The 13,852-nt window shown below is 36.3% G+C and overlaps 1 protein-coding gene across 3 annotated transcripts in view; it reads left to right on the top strand.

Annotated features, from left to right (window-relative positions):
- The window catches only part of GSKIP (GSK3B interacting protein), a 24,448-nt gene extending 10,885 nt beyond the window's left edge, over positions 1 to 13,563 (top strand). Inside the window, exons 2-4 of one of the 3 annotated variants that reach the window (XM_011991660.1) lie at positions 5,331 to 5,431; positions 8,208 to 8,466; positions 11,797 to 13,563. In XM_011991660.1, coding sequence (XP_011847050.1) covers positions 8,209 to 8,466; positions 11,797 to 11,958 — 420 coding nt within the window. In that variant the 5' untranslated portion in view covers positions 5,331 to 5,431; position 8,208 and the 3' untranslated portion in view covers positions 11,959 to 13,563. Of the gene's footprint in view, positions 1 to 5,084; positions 5,099 to 5,330; positions 5,432 to 8,207; positions 8,467 to 11,796 lie in introns of those variants that run through there. The other 2 variants (XM_011991659.1, XM_011991661.1) reach the window with 2 other exon arrangements.
- The last annotated feature ends 289 nt before the right edge of the window (positions 13,564 to 13,852 follow it).

Raw genomic sequence — 13,852 nt, 5'->3', positions numbered from 1 at the left:
AAAAAAAAAAAAAAAAAAAAGGAATTAGTAGGCAGAACATTACAACACTTATTACAGCTGTATTTTATATGTTAAAAAAAAACTAGAAAAAAGATTGAGCAAATTAAGCAAAGACATGGAAAATGTATTTCAAAGATTAAAAGACACAAATAGAACAGATACTGAAGAAAAGATTAACAAACTTGAAGACATATCAATAAATCAAAATGAAACAGAGAGTGAAAAAAATACAGCAGTGAGGAATGGGACACCTTCACTTGGACTAATATACATAAAATTAGAGTCCCCAAAGAGGGTAGGAACACATAAATGTTTGAAGAAATAATGGCTAGAAATTTTCCAAATTTGTTGAAAACTATAAACCTATAGATTCCAGAATCTCAATGAAACCTAAGGAAAAGAAGCATGAAAAAACTACACCAAGAGGAACAAAGATAACAATGACATCAAATGTCTCATGGGAAACAAGACAAGCAAGGTGATAGTTGAGAAACATCTGTTTCATTTTTTTATTTTAGAGACACAGGCTCTTACTATTTTGCCCAGACTGGTCATGAACTGAGCTGAAGCAGTTCTTCCACCTTAGACTCCCAAATAGCTGGGCCTGCAGGTGCATGCTACTGCACCCAAGAAGTATATTTAAAGACTTGAAAGAAAAAAAAAAAAAACTGTCAACCTAGGATTCTCTACCCAGCAAAAATATCTTTCAGAAATGAAGGTGAAAGGGAGACTAGTTCAGACATAGGAAAGATGAAAGGATTCATCAACAGCAGACCTACACTACAGGAAACGTTGAAAGAAGTTATTCAGGCAGAAGGAAAATGATACAGATAATACATGTAGATATAGATCAGTACAAATGAAGGAGCACAAAAAATGGTAATTATATAATTACATATAAAATACTTCTTATTACCTAAATCTCTGAAAAATAATTGACTGTTTAAAGCAAGAATAATATTATGAAGTTTATCATTTATGTAGAAGTAAAATATGTGACAAAAATAGCAAATGCTACATAGTAGTAGTGTCTTGTAAAGTTCATATACATGCAATAGTATAGTATTAATTGGAGGCACATTATTAAAAGATGTATACTATAAGCTTTAAAGCAACCACCAAAAACATACAACAAAAAATATAATAAGAACCAAAGGATATAAAATAGAATCCTAAAAAGTGGTTAATTCAAAAGCAAGGAGGAAAATAAGGAAAAGGGAATAAAGTACAGATAGGACTAAAAACAAATAGCAAGATAGCAAATTCACACTCAACTATATCAATAATTACAGTAATCAAATTAAATGTAAGTGGTCTAAACACCCTTAGTCCATTTTCAGTTGCTTATAACAGAATACCTGAAACTTGATAATTTATAAAGAAATTTATTTCTTATAGTAATGGAGGCTAAGAAGTCCAAGGTAGAGGGGCCACATCTAGAGAGGGCCTTCTTGCTGGTGGGGACTCTGCAGAGTCCTGAGGTGGCACAGGGCATCACATGGTGAGGGGGCTGAATGTGCTAGCTCACATCTTTTCCCCCTCTTCTTGCAGTGCCATTAGTTCTACTTGCATGGTAACCCATTGAACTGTTAATCCGTAAATGGATTAATCCACTCTTTGGGAAGAGCACTCATGACCCAGTCACCTCTTAAGGCTTCAGTTTTTGGTGCTGCCACGTTGCATTGGAAATTAAATTTCAACATGAGTTTTGGAGGGGACAAATATTCATACCATAGCACACCCCAATTAAAAGACAGAGGTTGCCAGATGGATAAAAAAGCAGAACCATACTACACACTGCCAATAAGAAACCTATATTAAATGAAAAGATATTTGTATTTCCATTCCCAAGACCTTAAAACAGCCTATTATATCAAAATCAAATTCCTCTCTCTAGGTGTCAGCACGCTGTCAAATTGAGCCATCCCTGCATATCCTTGTACTTTAGCCCAACTAGTTCCTGCCACACCCTGTGCTGACCCTTGCTTATGTTTTGTTCCCTACGCAGAATTTTTCACAATTCTCAAGACCTTTTTGCTTATTTATAACTCTTTATTCGTGCTCATGCCAGACCAGTTTTGACTGACCTGTCCCCTTAGTCAAGCCCCATCATAACTAACCATTGTCATAGGTTATAGAATGTCAAAACTCTTAGAACAGTGAAGAAGTTTCTGCCCATTTACCTTATTTTGTAGATGAGAACTCTCTGAGACCAATGAGATTATGTGGCCAACTCAGGTTCATACAAGTTTAGTGATAGTGTAGTAGGACCAAGACGTATCATTGTTTTCTGTAATTATCTGCTACTCACAATTAAGTATGTTTGAGGAGAATAGTTATGATGTGTGTGTATGGCATTAATATTTGTGCAAATATTTTATGTGCCTGTCTTCTTTCCCAAATTAGACTGTGAGCTACCAGTAGACATCTTTTATTAGTATTCTAGTGCTTAAAAAATGCTGGATATGTAGGTACAGAGTGGAATATGATATTTGATTAATAAACCTAGAATCCGAGTAGACAAGATTATAAAACATAGGATAATGATTCATTAGTTTTTACTATTTGAAACGGTGATTGATTCCTTTATGTACAGTAGTTAGGATTCAATTATATCTCAATTTCCAAATTTTGCTACTCATATAAAGTTTGATTCAGTGCCTTTACATCCGCTGAGATTTTTCAGCCTTAGTATAAACTCTGCTTATTATATTATCTGCAAGTTTTCACAGAGGTCTAGACCTGTGCCATCTGATAGAGTGGCCACTAGCTATTTAAATTTAAATGAACCAAAATTAAATAAATTTTTAAATTCAATTTCTCCATCCCAGTAGCCAAACTTCAGATGGCTGTTAGCTGCTGTATTGGAGGACAACAATAAAGAATATTTCCATCATCACAGAAAGTTCTGTTCATCTAGAATTTCTTATATGATGATAAATTGTTTTGTGTACAAAAAGGGAAAGCAAAGATTTTTACAGGATTCACATTGATGAGTCAACCATTCTGGTAACCTGATGGCAATTCTAAAGTGTCAGTAGTAATTCCAGTGGTTGTTCCTTCACTGAAAGGGGCCTGTATTTTCTCATCCTCAATGGTACAGGCTTCTAGTCAGGTACACAGATAATCCATTGAGCAGAAAATATATATTCCATCTTTACCTTCTGTTTAAGTGTGTATTTATATGTCTTAAATATTTTAATTGTAGTAGAATATTTATATAAATGCTTATAATAAGGTGTCTGCTCAAAATATTTTTATCTTCTGGGGTACATAATCCAAAGTGTGGAAGCTGCTTCTCAAGTGTCCGTCAACATAGCAACCTAGCTGCTCACTGCTCTTCCTCTGTAACTCCTGTCATCACAGTTAGCTGTCGTCACCAGCTAACTGACTTCATGGTTTTTGTCTCTTTTCAAACTCCTTGAGAGAGAATCTGATTAGCTAGACCACCATCCGGAAGTAGTTGGGCAAAGCTCTTGACTTAAGACATAAATAAACCCCTTGCCAACCTTGAGATGGTGCCTTTAATTGAAATACCCATCCCCAGTACATTTTGCTATGATGATGCTGGAATTAAAATACAAAGCATGAAACCCATGATTCAGAAACCTTTCCAGAGAAGGCAATGGGCTTGGCAAGTATTCTAGACCTCCTTTTAAGAGAAGCATGTACTGCCTAGCACCTTATGTTGCCCATCAAATGTGTTCACTGAAAATAAATTATGGCCAAGCGCAGTGGCTCACACCTGTAGTCCCAGCATTTTGGGAGACCAAGGTAGGAGGATTGCTGGATCCCAGGAGTTCAAGACTAGCCTGGGTAAACATAGGAAGACCCTGTCTCTCCAAAATATAGAATTACCCGGGCCTGATGGCACCCACCCGTAGTCCCAACTACTTGGGAGGCTGAGGTGGGAGAATCATTTGAGCCCAAGACTGTGCCACTGCGCTATGGCCTAGGCGACAGCAAGATCCTGTCTCGTAAATAGATAACTCTCCAAAAAAAGGAAGAACAGAAAAAGAAGTCATTTGAATGTTTTTATATATGTTAAAGATTGAGGAAGGTATCATAAGCTGAGGAATTCAGATGTCCTCTAGAAGTTAGAATAGGTAAGGAAACAGTTTTCTTCCTGAAGCCTCTAGAAGGAATACAGACCTGCTGAAATCTTGCTTTTAGACTTCTCATCTCCGGAACTGTAAGAGTAAGTGTGTGCTATTTTAAGCCACTAATTTGGTAATTTATTATAGAAGCAATAGGAAACTAATTGATATCCAGATTCTACAAAGCTTTTATTAAGCACTTTCTACGTGACAGGCACAAAAATAGTCATCATCATCATCATCTGAGCTCCATTTTCTAAATCTTTTTACCCTCATAGGGCTGTTGTAGAGCTAAATCAATCACTGCCTTTCATCATGGGTAGACTCCTAAATCCAGTAGAATGCTTTCTGTTGCCAGTAAGATAATAGGAATTTGTTGGCTCCAATAACTGAGAAGTGCAAAGGCTGGTAAACCAGAGTGGACTCTGGCCGCATTTCTCTGTGAATCTCTTGGCTCTGTTTTTTTCCGTTGTCAGCATCGTGCTTGGGCTAGTGGCCCCATCTCAACGTGGCTGCCTGGAACAGCTTGGGCTGTGTGCTGTGACTGAACTATTCTGATTAAAGTGAGCAGGAAGGCCGGGCGTGGTGGCTCATGCCCGTAATCCCAGCACTTTGGGAGGCTGAGGCAGGCAGATTGCTTGAGGCCAGGAGTTCAAGACAAGCCTGGCCAACATGGTAAAACCTTGGTCTCGACTGAAAATACAAAAATTAGCCAGGCCTGTGATCCCAGCTACTCGGGAGGCTGAGGCAGGAGAATGTCTTGAACCCAGGAGGCAGAGGTTGCAGTGAGCCAAGATCACGTCACTGCACTCCAGCCTGGGCAACAGAGTGAGACTCTGTCTCAGAAAAATAAAGTGACCAAGAGGAATTTCAGGTATTAATTAGTTTGGAAGAGTCTGTATCTGGGGATTGGAGTCAGTCTCAGCCAAATTGCTTGGTTACTTTACTTAGTACGGGAAGGGGGCATTATGGTTGCCCTTGGAAAATATGGGTGGTCGTAGGCAGGGAAAAGGATACTGGTAAATAATCAAGAACCTGTTTCAACCAACAAAAAACAAGTTATAATCATACCTTAAAATAATGGCTAAAAATGTTATTTATGTAATGCTCCATTACTTTAATTTGTATGTGTCATCAAAAGTTCAAAATTGTATGTTACTCAAAGACATTTCAGGGAAGGTGTCTTAAAAGTTCTTAGGAACCTAGGAAAGGTGTCTTCCTCCTTTTTTGCAGCTCGGTGCTGATTATTACAACTGTTTGGTGACCTACTTCACCGACCTGTGAGGATTTCTTCCCTTTAAGTACTGGATTCTTGATCTTTCTGCATCATCAAAGTCCTAACTGCAATGAATTAGACTCTTGCTTAAAAAAAAAGCTTTATAAATGTAAAACTTTCTCATATAAACATCTTTTTATGTAATGATCGTTATTTCTGACATCTCTAATTGAAGTTCTTGATAACTTAAGCAAAATTAAGATGTTTGATATTCATGGTGTCAAGAGATTTATAGTAGTCAGTCATTTCTAAATCTTCAAAACTAGTAAAAAAGAAAGGGCTCATTTTGTATATATAAAACCAAATATAATCTTAAGCAGTATACTGATTATTTTTGGAATAAGGTAAAATTTGGAAAACCAAATTTTTTTTCCTATATAAGTCAATTTGAGCTTTCAGTTACCCGACAGATTGCTCCAGCAATAATTGGTAATTTTATAATTAACTTCTGTTTGTAGCGAGTGACTAATTCTGTAAAATGCTATGAGAGACAAGATAAAGTCTTTAAAACGTATTATTAATTGAAATAGCATTGGAGGAATACATTATACATTTGCTATGTAATTTTTTGAAATAGCTTTACGTATGTTATAAGTTGCCTTCGGCAAGTAGTTTTGACTTTTGTAGTGTGGAAATGACATTCAGCTGTAGGAACTCTAGCTTCTTAAGATTTTGCTGATAATTTAGAGCAGTGGCTGCACAGCAAAATCACTCAAGAGCTCTGAAAAAAATAACTCGTCTTCCAGAGATTTTTGATTTTGATTTTGTTTTTCTGCAGTGAGGAAAATGTATCTATAATTTTATAAGCTCTTACAAGTAATTCTACTGACTAGCTTAAAGAATTTTGAATATCACTATCTTGAAGGATTTTGAATATTACACAAATAGGGCATAACTTGGAATAGCAATGGACTGTGTAATGTACCAGATCAGTGGTTTAAATAAATGCCCAAAAAATTGTCCATATTGTCAGAAAAAAATTGAGACTTCTTCTAAAAAAGCATTTAAGGGTCAGGTGTGGTGGCTCAAGCCTGTAGTCTCAACTGCTCAGGCGGCTGAGGTAGTAGGATGGCTTGAGTTCAGGAGTTCTAGGTTATGGTACACAATGATCACACACTGCACTCCAGCCTGGGTAACATGGTTAGACCTTGTCTCTTAAAATACAGTGAGTTTATTACCGTTTATTACCAGTCTAATCTAACTCCAGTGTGGTTAGGGGGTAGGACTAGACCTTGACCACAGTGTTCAAGTAGATAGGAAATGAAGGTTGATTGAATACGTGAGTGAATGAAGAGTTATGCTTCATTCACGACGACAGATGCTTAATCCGTATCAGAGAAGTGAAACTTTACTTTTAAAACCTGCCAAGCAAAAAGAAAGCACAATAGCTCACCATAGTTTGTTCTATAAAGCCTTGTTTACATTCCAAAGCACTTTCACATTAATTAACTTTTCTCATTCACACGTTTCAAATTTTAACAATACATTTAGCCAGGAAGATCTCTTTTAACCCCAGTCACAGAAAAGCTAAAACCACATAGCAGCCTGGCAGTAATATTGGATCCAGTTAACATGAAAAATTAGAAATAATATTTTTCAAAATATAACATTTGGGTCACTTCAAATTAGTGGTGAAAAGGTGAGTTATTCAGTAAGTGGTGTTGGGACAGTTAGCTATCCATCTGGAAAATAAAGTTATGCAAAATAAATTCCAGATGGATGAAAGAGTTAAAATTCAGATACAACGAGAATTTGGGGGATTTTAAAAATGTGATCATGGGATGGGGAAGGCCTAGAGCAGAACCCCAATCTAGAAGTCATAAAAGGAACTACTGAGTGGTAGTATACTGTGGTAGGTAAAGACTTGCCGTCTGATTTCATGCAGTTTAGGTTTATTTCCATTTCTGCTTATTGCAACTCTATGATCTAAAAATATCGTATAAACATCCAAAAAGATGTTTACTCAAGGAAATAATATTACAACAATGAGCTATCATTCTTCACCTCTTAAATTGGCAAAAATTTTAAAGAATTGGAAAGAGGTGAAAAAGTACAGTCCCTCATATTCTGTCAGTGAAGTATAAGTCATACTGTATTTTTTTGAAGGGCAAATTGGCAGTATATATTAAAAGTTAAAATAGGTCAGGCTCAGTGGCTCACGCCTGTAATCCCAGCACTTTGGGAGGCCGAGGCGGGCGGAGCACAAGGTCAGGAGTTCGAGACCATCCTACCTAACATGGTGAAACCCCGTCTCTACTGAAAATACAAAAAAATTAGCCAGGCATGATGGCGGGCACCTATAGTCCCAGCTACTCGGGAGGCTGAGGCAGGAGAATGGCGTGAACCCAGAAGGCGGAGCTTGCAGTGAGTCGTGATCGCACCACTGCACTCCAGCCTGGGCAACAGAGCGAGACTCCATCTCAAAAAAAAAACAAAAAAAAGTGAAAATAAGTATGTCCTTTGACTCAGCAATTTCAGTTCTAAATATCTGTCCTAGAGAAAAAGTATACATTTAAAAATATGTACTAGGATTGTTACTGAGGCATTATTCAAAATAGCTAAACATATATATATATATTCTAAATGCTTATCAGTATGGAAATTGACCTGTTGGGGGTAAGTGGAGAAGGGAGATTCTTTTTTTGAAAATCTATAGGTGTCTGTGATTTTGCTGTGAAAAAACACTAGAAATGTTTTTAGATAGTATTTTTCCTAAAAATTGTTAGCTAGTGTTTTGTACTAAGTAGCAATTGTAAGGCATGGCTATTTTAAATCAAATGTAGTATTTTGAATGTCTTTCTATAAACAAATTTTATAACTGCTTTTTTTCACAGAATGGAAACAGACTGTAATCCCATGGAGCTAAGCAGTATGTCAGGATTTGAAGAAGGTTCAGAGCTTAATGGTTTTGAAGGAACTGACATGAAAGACATGAGGCTAGAAGCTGAAGCAGTTGTAAATGATGTTCTCTTTGCCGTTAATAACATGTTTGTCTCGAAAAGCCTGCGGTGTGCAGATGATGTGGCCTATATCAATGTGGAAACAAAGGAAAGAAACAGATATTGCTTAGAGCTCACTGAAGCAGGGCTCAAGGTAACTCACTTCTCCTTTTAGAAAAAAAAAAATATGTCTTCACCACTTTATCAAAAAGAGAGGTATTGGGGAGGGGAAGAGTGTTAAATGAGAACTGAATATTCAGTAGCTTCTAAATTTTTTTAAGAAAAACTTTTTACCTAGAATTTTTAATAATTTTAAAGGCTTTTGATCGATACAGGGAAACCGAATTTTTTTGAAAAACATTTGGTTTGCAGGGTGTGACTTTGTTTTAATCATGACCCCCGAAACTAATTTATTTCTCATCTGTAGCTAAATGTGTTCACCAAAATTATATATACATTCTCTGCATTGAATGAGTTTTGCAGTTATTGTGTTGAAAAGATCTTCATCAACCTCTTGGAAATGTCTCTTCTGTTAAAATAACGTACTTGACAACACTGTTTTCCAACTCTGAGATCAGAAATAAATCAGAGCAGAACATTCCGCCCCCGGATTTCCAAGAGTGTCCCATTAACCCTTTATTATGAGTATCTCTTTATTATGAGAGCTCTTCTAGGCAGATTAACCTTTCCATTCTTTAAACCAAAATCATGAGTTTAGAATAGTAGAAAACATCACCTGAGAGCAACTTTTAATTAAAAAAGAAAAAACTATAGGACAGGCCTGTGGACTCTTGCCTGTAATCCTAGCACTTAGGGAGGCCAAGCTGGTAGGATCATTTCAGGCTGGGAGTTTGAGACCAGCCTGGGTAACATAGCAAGACCCTGTTTCTACAATATATTTTTTGTTAATTAGCCCAACATGGCAGCACTTTCCTGTAATCCAGCTACTTGGGAGGCTTAGGAGGGGGACCATGTGTCTGAAGTTGCAGTGAGCTAGAATTGGGCCACTGTACTCCAGCCTGGGTACACATACCCTATTTAAAAAAAAAAAAAAAAAAAAAACCGTTATAAAAACCTTTGAGCTACTGAACAACGGGATAGACATTATCCCAGCACTTTGGGAGGCCGAGATGGGCGGATCACGAGGTCAGGAGATCGAGACCATCCTGTCTAACCCGGTGAAACCCCGTCTCTACTAAAAAAATACAAAAAACTAGCCGGGCGCCGTGGCGGGCGCCTGTAGTCCCAGCTACTCGGGAGGCTGAGGCAGGAGAATGGCGTAAACCCGGGAGGCGGAGCTTGCAGTGAGCTGAGATCCGGCCACTGCACTCCAGCCTGGGGGACAGAGCCAGACTCCGTCTCAAAAAAAAAAAAAAAAAAAGATCTAAAATCTAGTTTTAACCTTACTAATCAATGAATCTTCAGTCTTAACAAATGTCATACATTTCTGTGTTTCTATATTTGTTCAAAGTAATTGTACGTTATCATAAGGTGGTGAGCTAGGCCTACCTAAGCAAGTAAGAATGTCACATGATATTATCTTAAGTACATAAACATCTCTTTACTTCACTGGATTCAGTTTGCTGAAGATGAGTCGTGTATACTGTATATTCCTTGATGGAGCAAATTGCAAGGCCAGCATCTGTACTACCCTCAATTTCCTCACAGCTGCCACAAAGATAGCTGCTTAACTTTAAGCGTAGTACCTGAATTAACTAATTTTTGTGCACTTCTTTTCACATCCTTAAATTTGTACTAAAAGCTCAGAGTGTTTAGAGGTGAATCCTAAATCAGAAGTAGAGATAAATGACAGAATTAGTAAGCTAATTCTGTCTTGTGTTGGTTAATTCTAAGTTGGCGCTGGAGAGATAGAAGGAGTTCTGATCAGAAAGTCAGCAGTCTTAAATGTGAATTTAAATGATCTTAGGTGAATCTGTCTACCCCTGAGAGTTCCTACTTCTTAATCTATAACTTGGAGATTTACAAAAACTTAAAACGATTTGGGGAATGATTATATGATGGTGTGATACAGAAAAATCTGAACCATTTGTAAAACCTGACATGTAGTAGGTGCTCAAGTATTTGTTTTTCAGTCTGATTCAGTTAACATTTATTGAGCAACTATCCTGTGTCAGCAATTGAAAATCAAACCATGAATAAGACGTGATCCCTGTGCACCAGGAAGATCACAGTCTAGCAGTGATAAGAGGAAGAAGGCAAACTGAACTGTACTCCACTGTAGAGAGTACAGTAATCAAGCATGGATCTGAAGAGGTGTGATTCATTTTCCTTAGGCGTCTGCCTCTGCTTTTCATTTAAAAAAAAAAAAAAAAACTCAGCTTCTATTTCTAACATAAACTTTCACCTTCTATGGCTTAAGTAGATGTCATAAAAATTTAGGATTTATATAGGGAATGTACAAACTTAAGTCAGCAAAAACTAAATTAATTTTGCCCTATATTGTGATGGTGAACCATGATATACCTTATAATCTTGTCAAAAAGAAAAGTTGTAGCTGTGGTCACAGGAAAAAAAAAAAAAAAAATCACCTCTCAGCCTTTTGACTTAGATCAGTTGGAGTATCTCTTCTTATCAGTTTAATATCTGTTATATCCTCTATGCAAGGACAATATATTAAATGGATTTTTGGAGCAGGGAGATAGAATAGGCTTTTGCTCCATTCACTTCACTCATCGACCTGGTATTGCAATACTTCCAGAAATAGTGTACCCCTACCAAGAAAAAAGAAAACACAGTAACATTCCCTTTTATCTCACAGAGTTGAGCATTTATTCCCTGTCAGATAAGAAATATATTAGGTGAAAGTGGCCTTTCAGATTACTAATAATAAAGCTAAGCAGTTATTAAAATGAATAATTAAACAAATTATTAAACCAATTAATAAAACAGTTATTAAAATTAACAACTAATTATTAAAACTAAATTGTTAGGAATAATTTCTAGAATTCTATTTATAAAAGAAGTAAAAAAATGATAAAAATATGAACTAATGATACATTACCTATTACAAAAATATGAACTAATATATTACCTATTACAGTACTTAATATAGTGGACCCTCAGTATATGTGGAATTAAATAGGGTAAATAATAGATGCATGTTTTAGAATATGAAAATAAAACGGTTTTTGTGTAGCTTTTCAAATTCTCTGCATTTCCTTGAGATTCTAAGTAAAACCTTTTAAATTTTAAAGAAAATTCTATAGGGAGCATTTTAGTGGTGGTGTTTCTGTGTTACACATTGTAAGTTGCTGAAGTATTAAAGGTTGTTTTTAAAATGTGCATACTCTGACATTGATTGAGAAATAGTGTCACTCAATAATTATCCATGTATCTGGTGGTCTAGTGGCTAGGAAAAAAAAATAATTTTTTTTGAAAGGATAGTTACTCACGTAAACACTTGGATTTTGTTTTCTGTACCAGCATGAAAACTAATGAATTCACTGTTGCATTTCTCTTGTAGGTGGTAGGCTATGCTTTTGACCAGGTGGATGATCATTTACAGACTCCCTACCACGAAACAGTCTACTCCCTGTTGGATACACTCAGCCCCGCCTACCGGGAAGCCTTTGGAAACGCACTCCTTCAAAGACTGGAAGCTTTGAAAAGGGATGGACAGTCATGACTACACTTTTTCCTTTCAGAGGGGCTGGTGCTGGTACAGAATGTTGATATAAAGCTTGAAATTCTTGCATATGGTCATAGAAAATGCATCTTTGGTTTTGTGTTTTTATCACTTGCTTTCAACTTAGGCTTTTGGCTCAGAAGATTATTGAATAATGATTTGTCTTAGTTTCTGTTTCAGTAAGGGAATTCTGAGGCCGTTGCTATGATACCATCATTAAGACATTCACATGTCTTCATATAATATCTCTTCATTTCAAATCCTAATCAGTATTTCATACTCTTATTACAGGGCTTTGATGCTGCCAGCACTGTCTTTTACATAGGAAATTCTAGATTTGCACAGTAATAGAGGAATTAGAATTACCTAACTATACACTTTGATTCAACCTGCTAAATCAGGGGTTCACGACTAGCTTGGAGAAACTTTGTAGTAATTAATTGCTACTAGCCTTATTGGAAACAAATTATCAACTAGTTTCCCCTGCACAAATTTTGAAATTCACTGCTTCACTTAATCTATTTATATTAGAAATAATGGATTAATAAAGATTATTTAATTATATATTACTGAACTAGTATTAAATGAAAAACAGGGACTGAAATAGTTCTGTATTCCGTGTTTGCAACAGCCAGCCAACTAAGCAGAGGATAAACCGTTAGCAATGAATGTACTAATTACTCATTTCCAAGATATCGAAGCACATAAGCAAATACAGGAACAGACTTCATTCTTTTTCTTAACAAAAAGCATCTTCGGTGTGTGATTTAAAAGAAAGAAGATTCTGGTTTCCTAGAAGACAATATTTTGGCCTGTGTTGATTCTTATTCTGAATGTGTGTTTACATAATGTACAGTATATATTCAGAAAGTATTTTTGCTTCAACATTTACTTTCTATGATGTAGTGCTTTGGTATTCCCACAGCACCCCACCTTCCCCAACAGATGTACAGTGTTCTGTCTCCATGCAAAATCTACAATGTAATATGAGTGCATTGTATGGGTTTGAAACCAAAGGATGAATGAAGCATTCAGAGACTTAATATTTGAAAAAGGGATACTCAGTATTTTATATTTTATTACAGGTACTGATATTTATAAATTTAATAAACTGTACCATGCTGCCGCATGTTTTCAAGTACATGTTGAACAATAAGGATTGGGGAGTTGTTTTTTAATGGTCACCTAAAGCAGCTGCTGTAGAAATGTTGAACTAAAATTTTGCATCTGGTCACACCTTCATGCATTTGTCATTTGCAGATATTTTTCCATCATTATTAAAAAATAGGAACTTTTAGGCTCTGAAGATCATGTGGACCAGAGCAAATTAAAGTTCAGTTTGTGTCACAATTCATTGCCAGACTTCTTTGGAATGCTTTGTTTGATGATGTATATTCATTCTCAGCTTTCTTTTCAGATGCTTAACTGGGCAATGAAGTCTAACTTCAGGTTGAACTTTCTCATGCTTAATCTCAGGCTAAATGTAAATGATATTTGTAAAGTTTGAATAAAATTCAGTTTACTCATTTTGAGTTAGTATGAAGAAAAGTGATTGTATGTTTAAGAATTGAAATTGTTCATTTTGTGATAAATGATTAATTCCAAGAGCTTGTTTCCATTTTTTAATTCTGCATTGTTACATTTGGATTTGAAGTGACTGAAGTGAGCTTTCTGTTGTTATTACTATGAAAGAGAAATGAGGAACAAGAGGAGAGGACGTTAATAAAACTACACAGATATACATGAGAATCCAGATATTAAAACCTCCATTTTACCTGTTCTGTTTAAAGAACTTAACCAGCAGATAGGCCAGGTGTGGTGGCTCACACTTGCAATTCCAGTGGTTTGGGAGGCGCAGGCAGGAGGATCACCTGGGGCCAGGAGTACAAGAGCA

This window comes from Mandrillus leucophaeus, unplaced genomic scaffold (assembly GCF_000951045.1).
Source record: "Mandrillus leucophaeus isolate KB7577 unplaced genomic scaffold, Mleu.le_1.0 Scaffold4, whole genome shotgun sequence".
NCBI classification, from domain to species: Eukaryota; Metazoa; Chordata; class Mammalia; order Primates; family Cercopithecidae; genus Mandrillus; species Mandrillus leucophaeus.
This window is presented reverse-complemented; position numbering and strand designations above follow the sequence as displayed.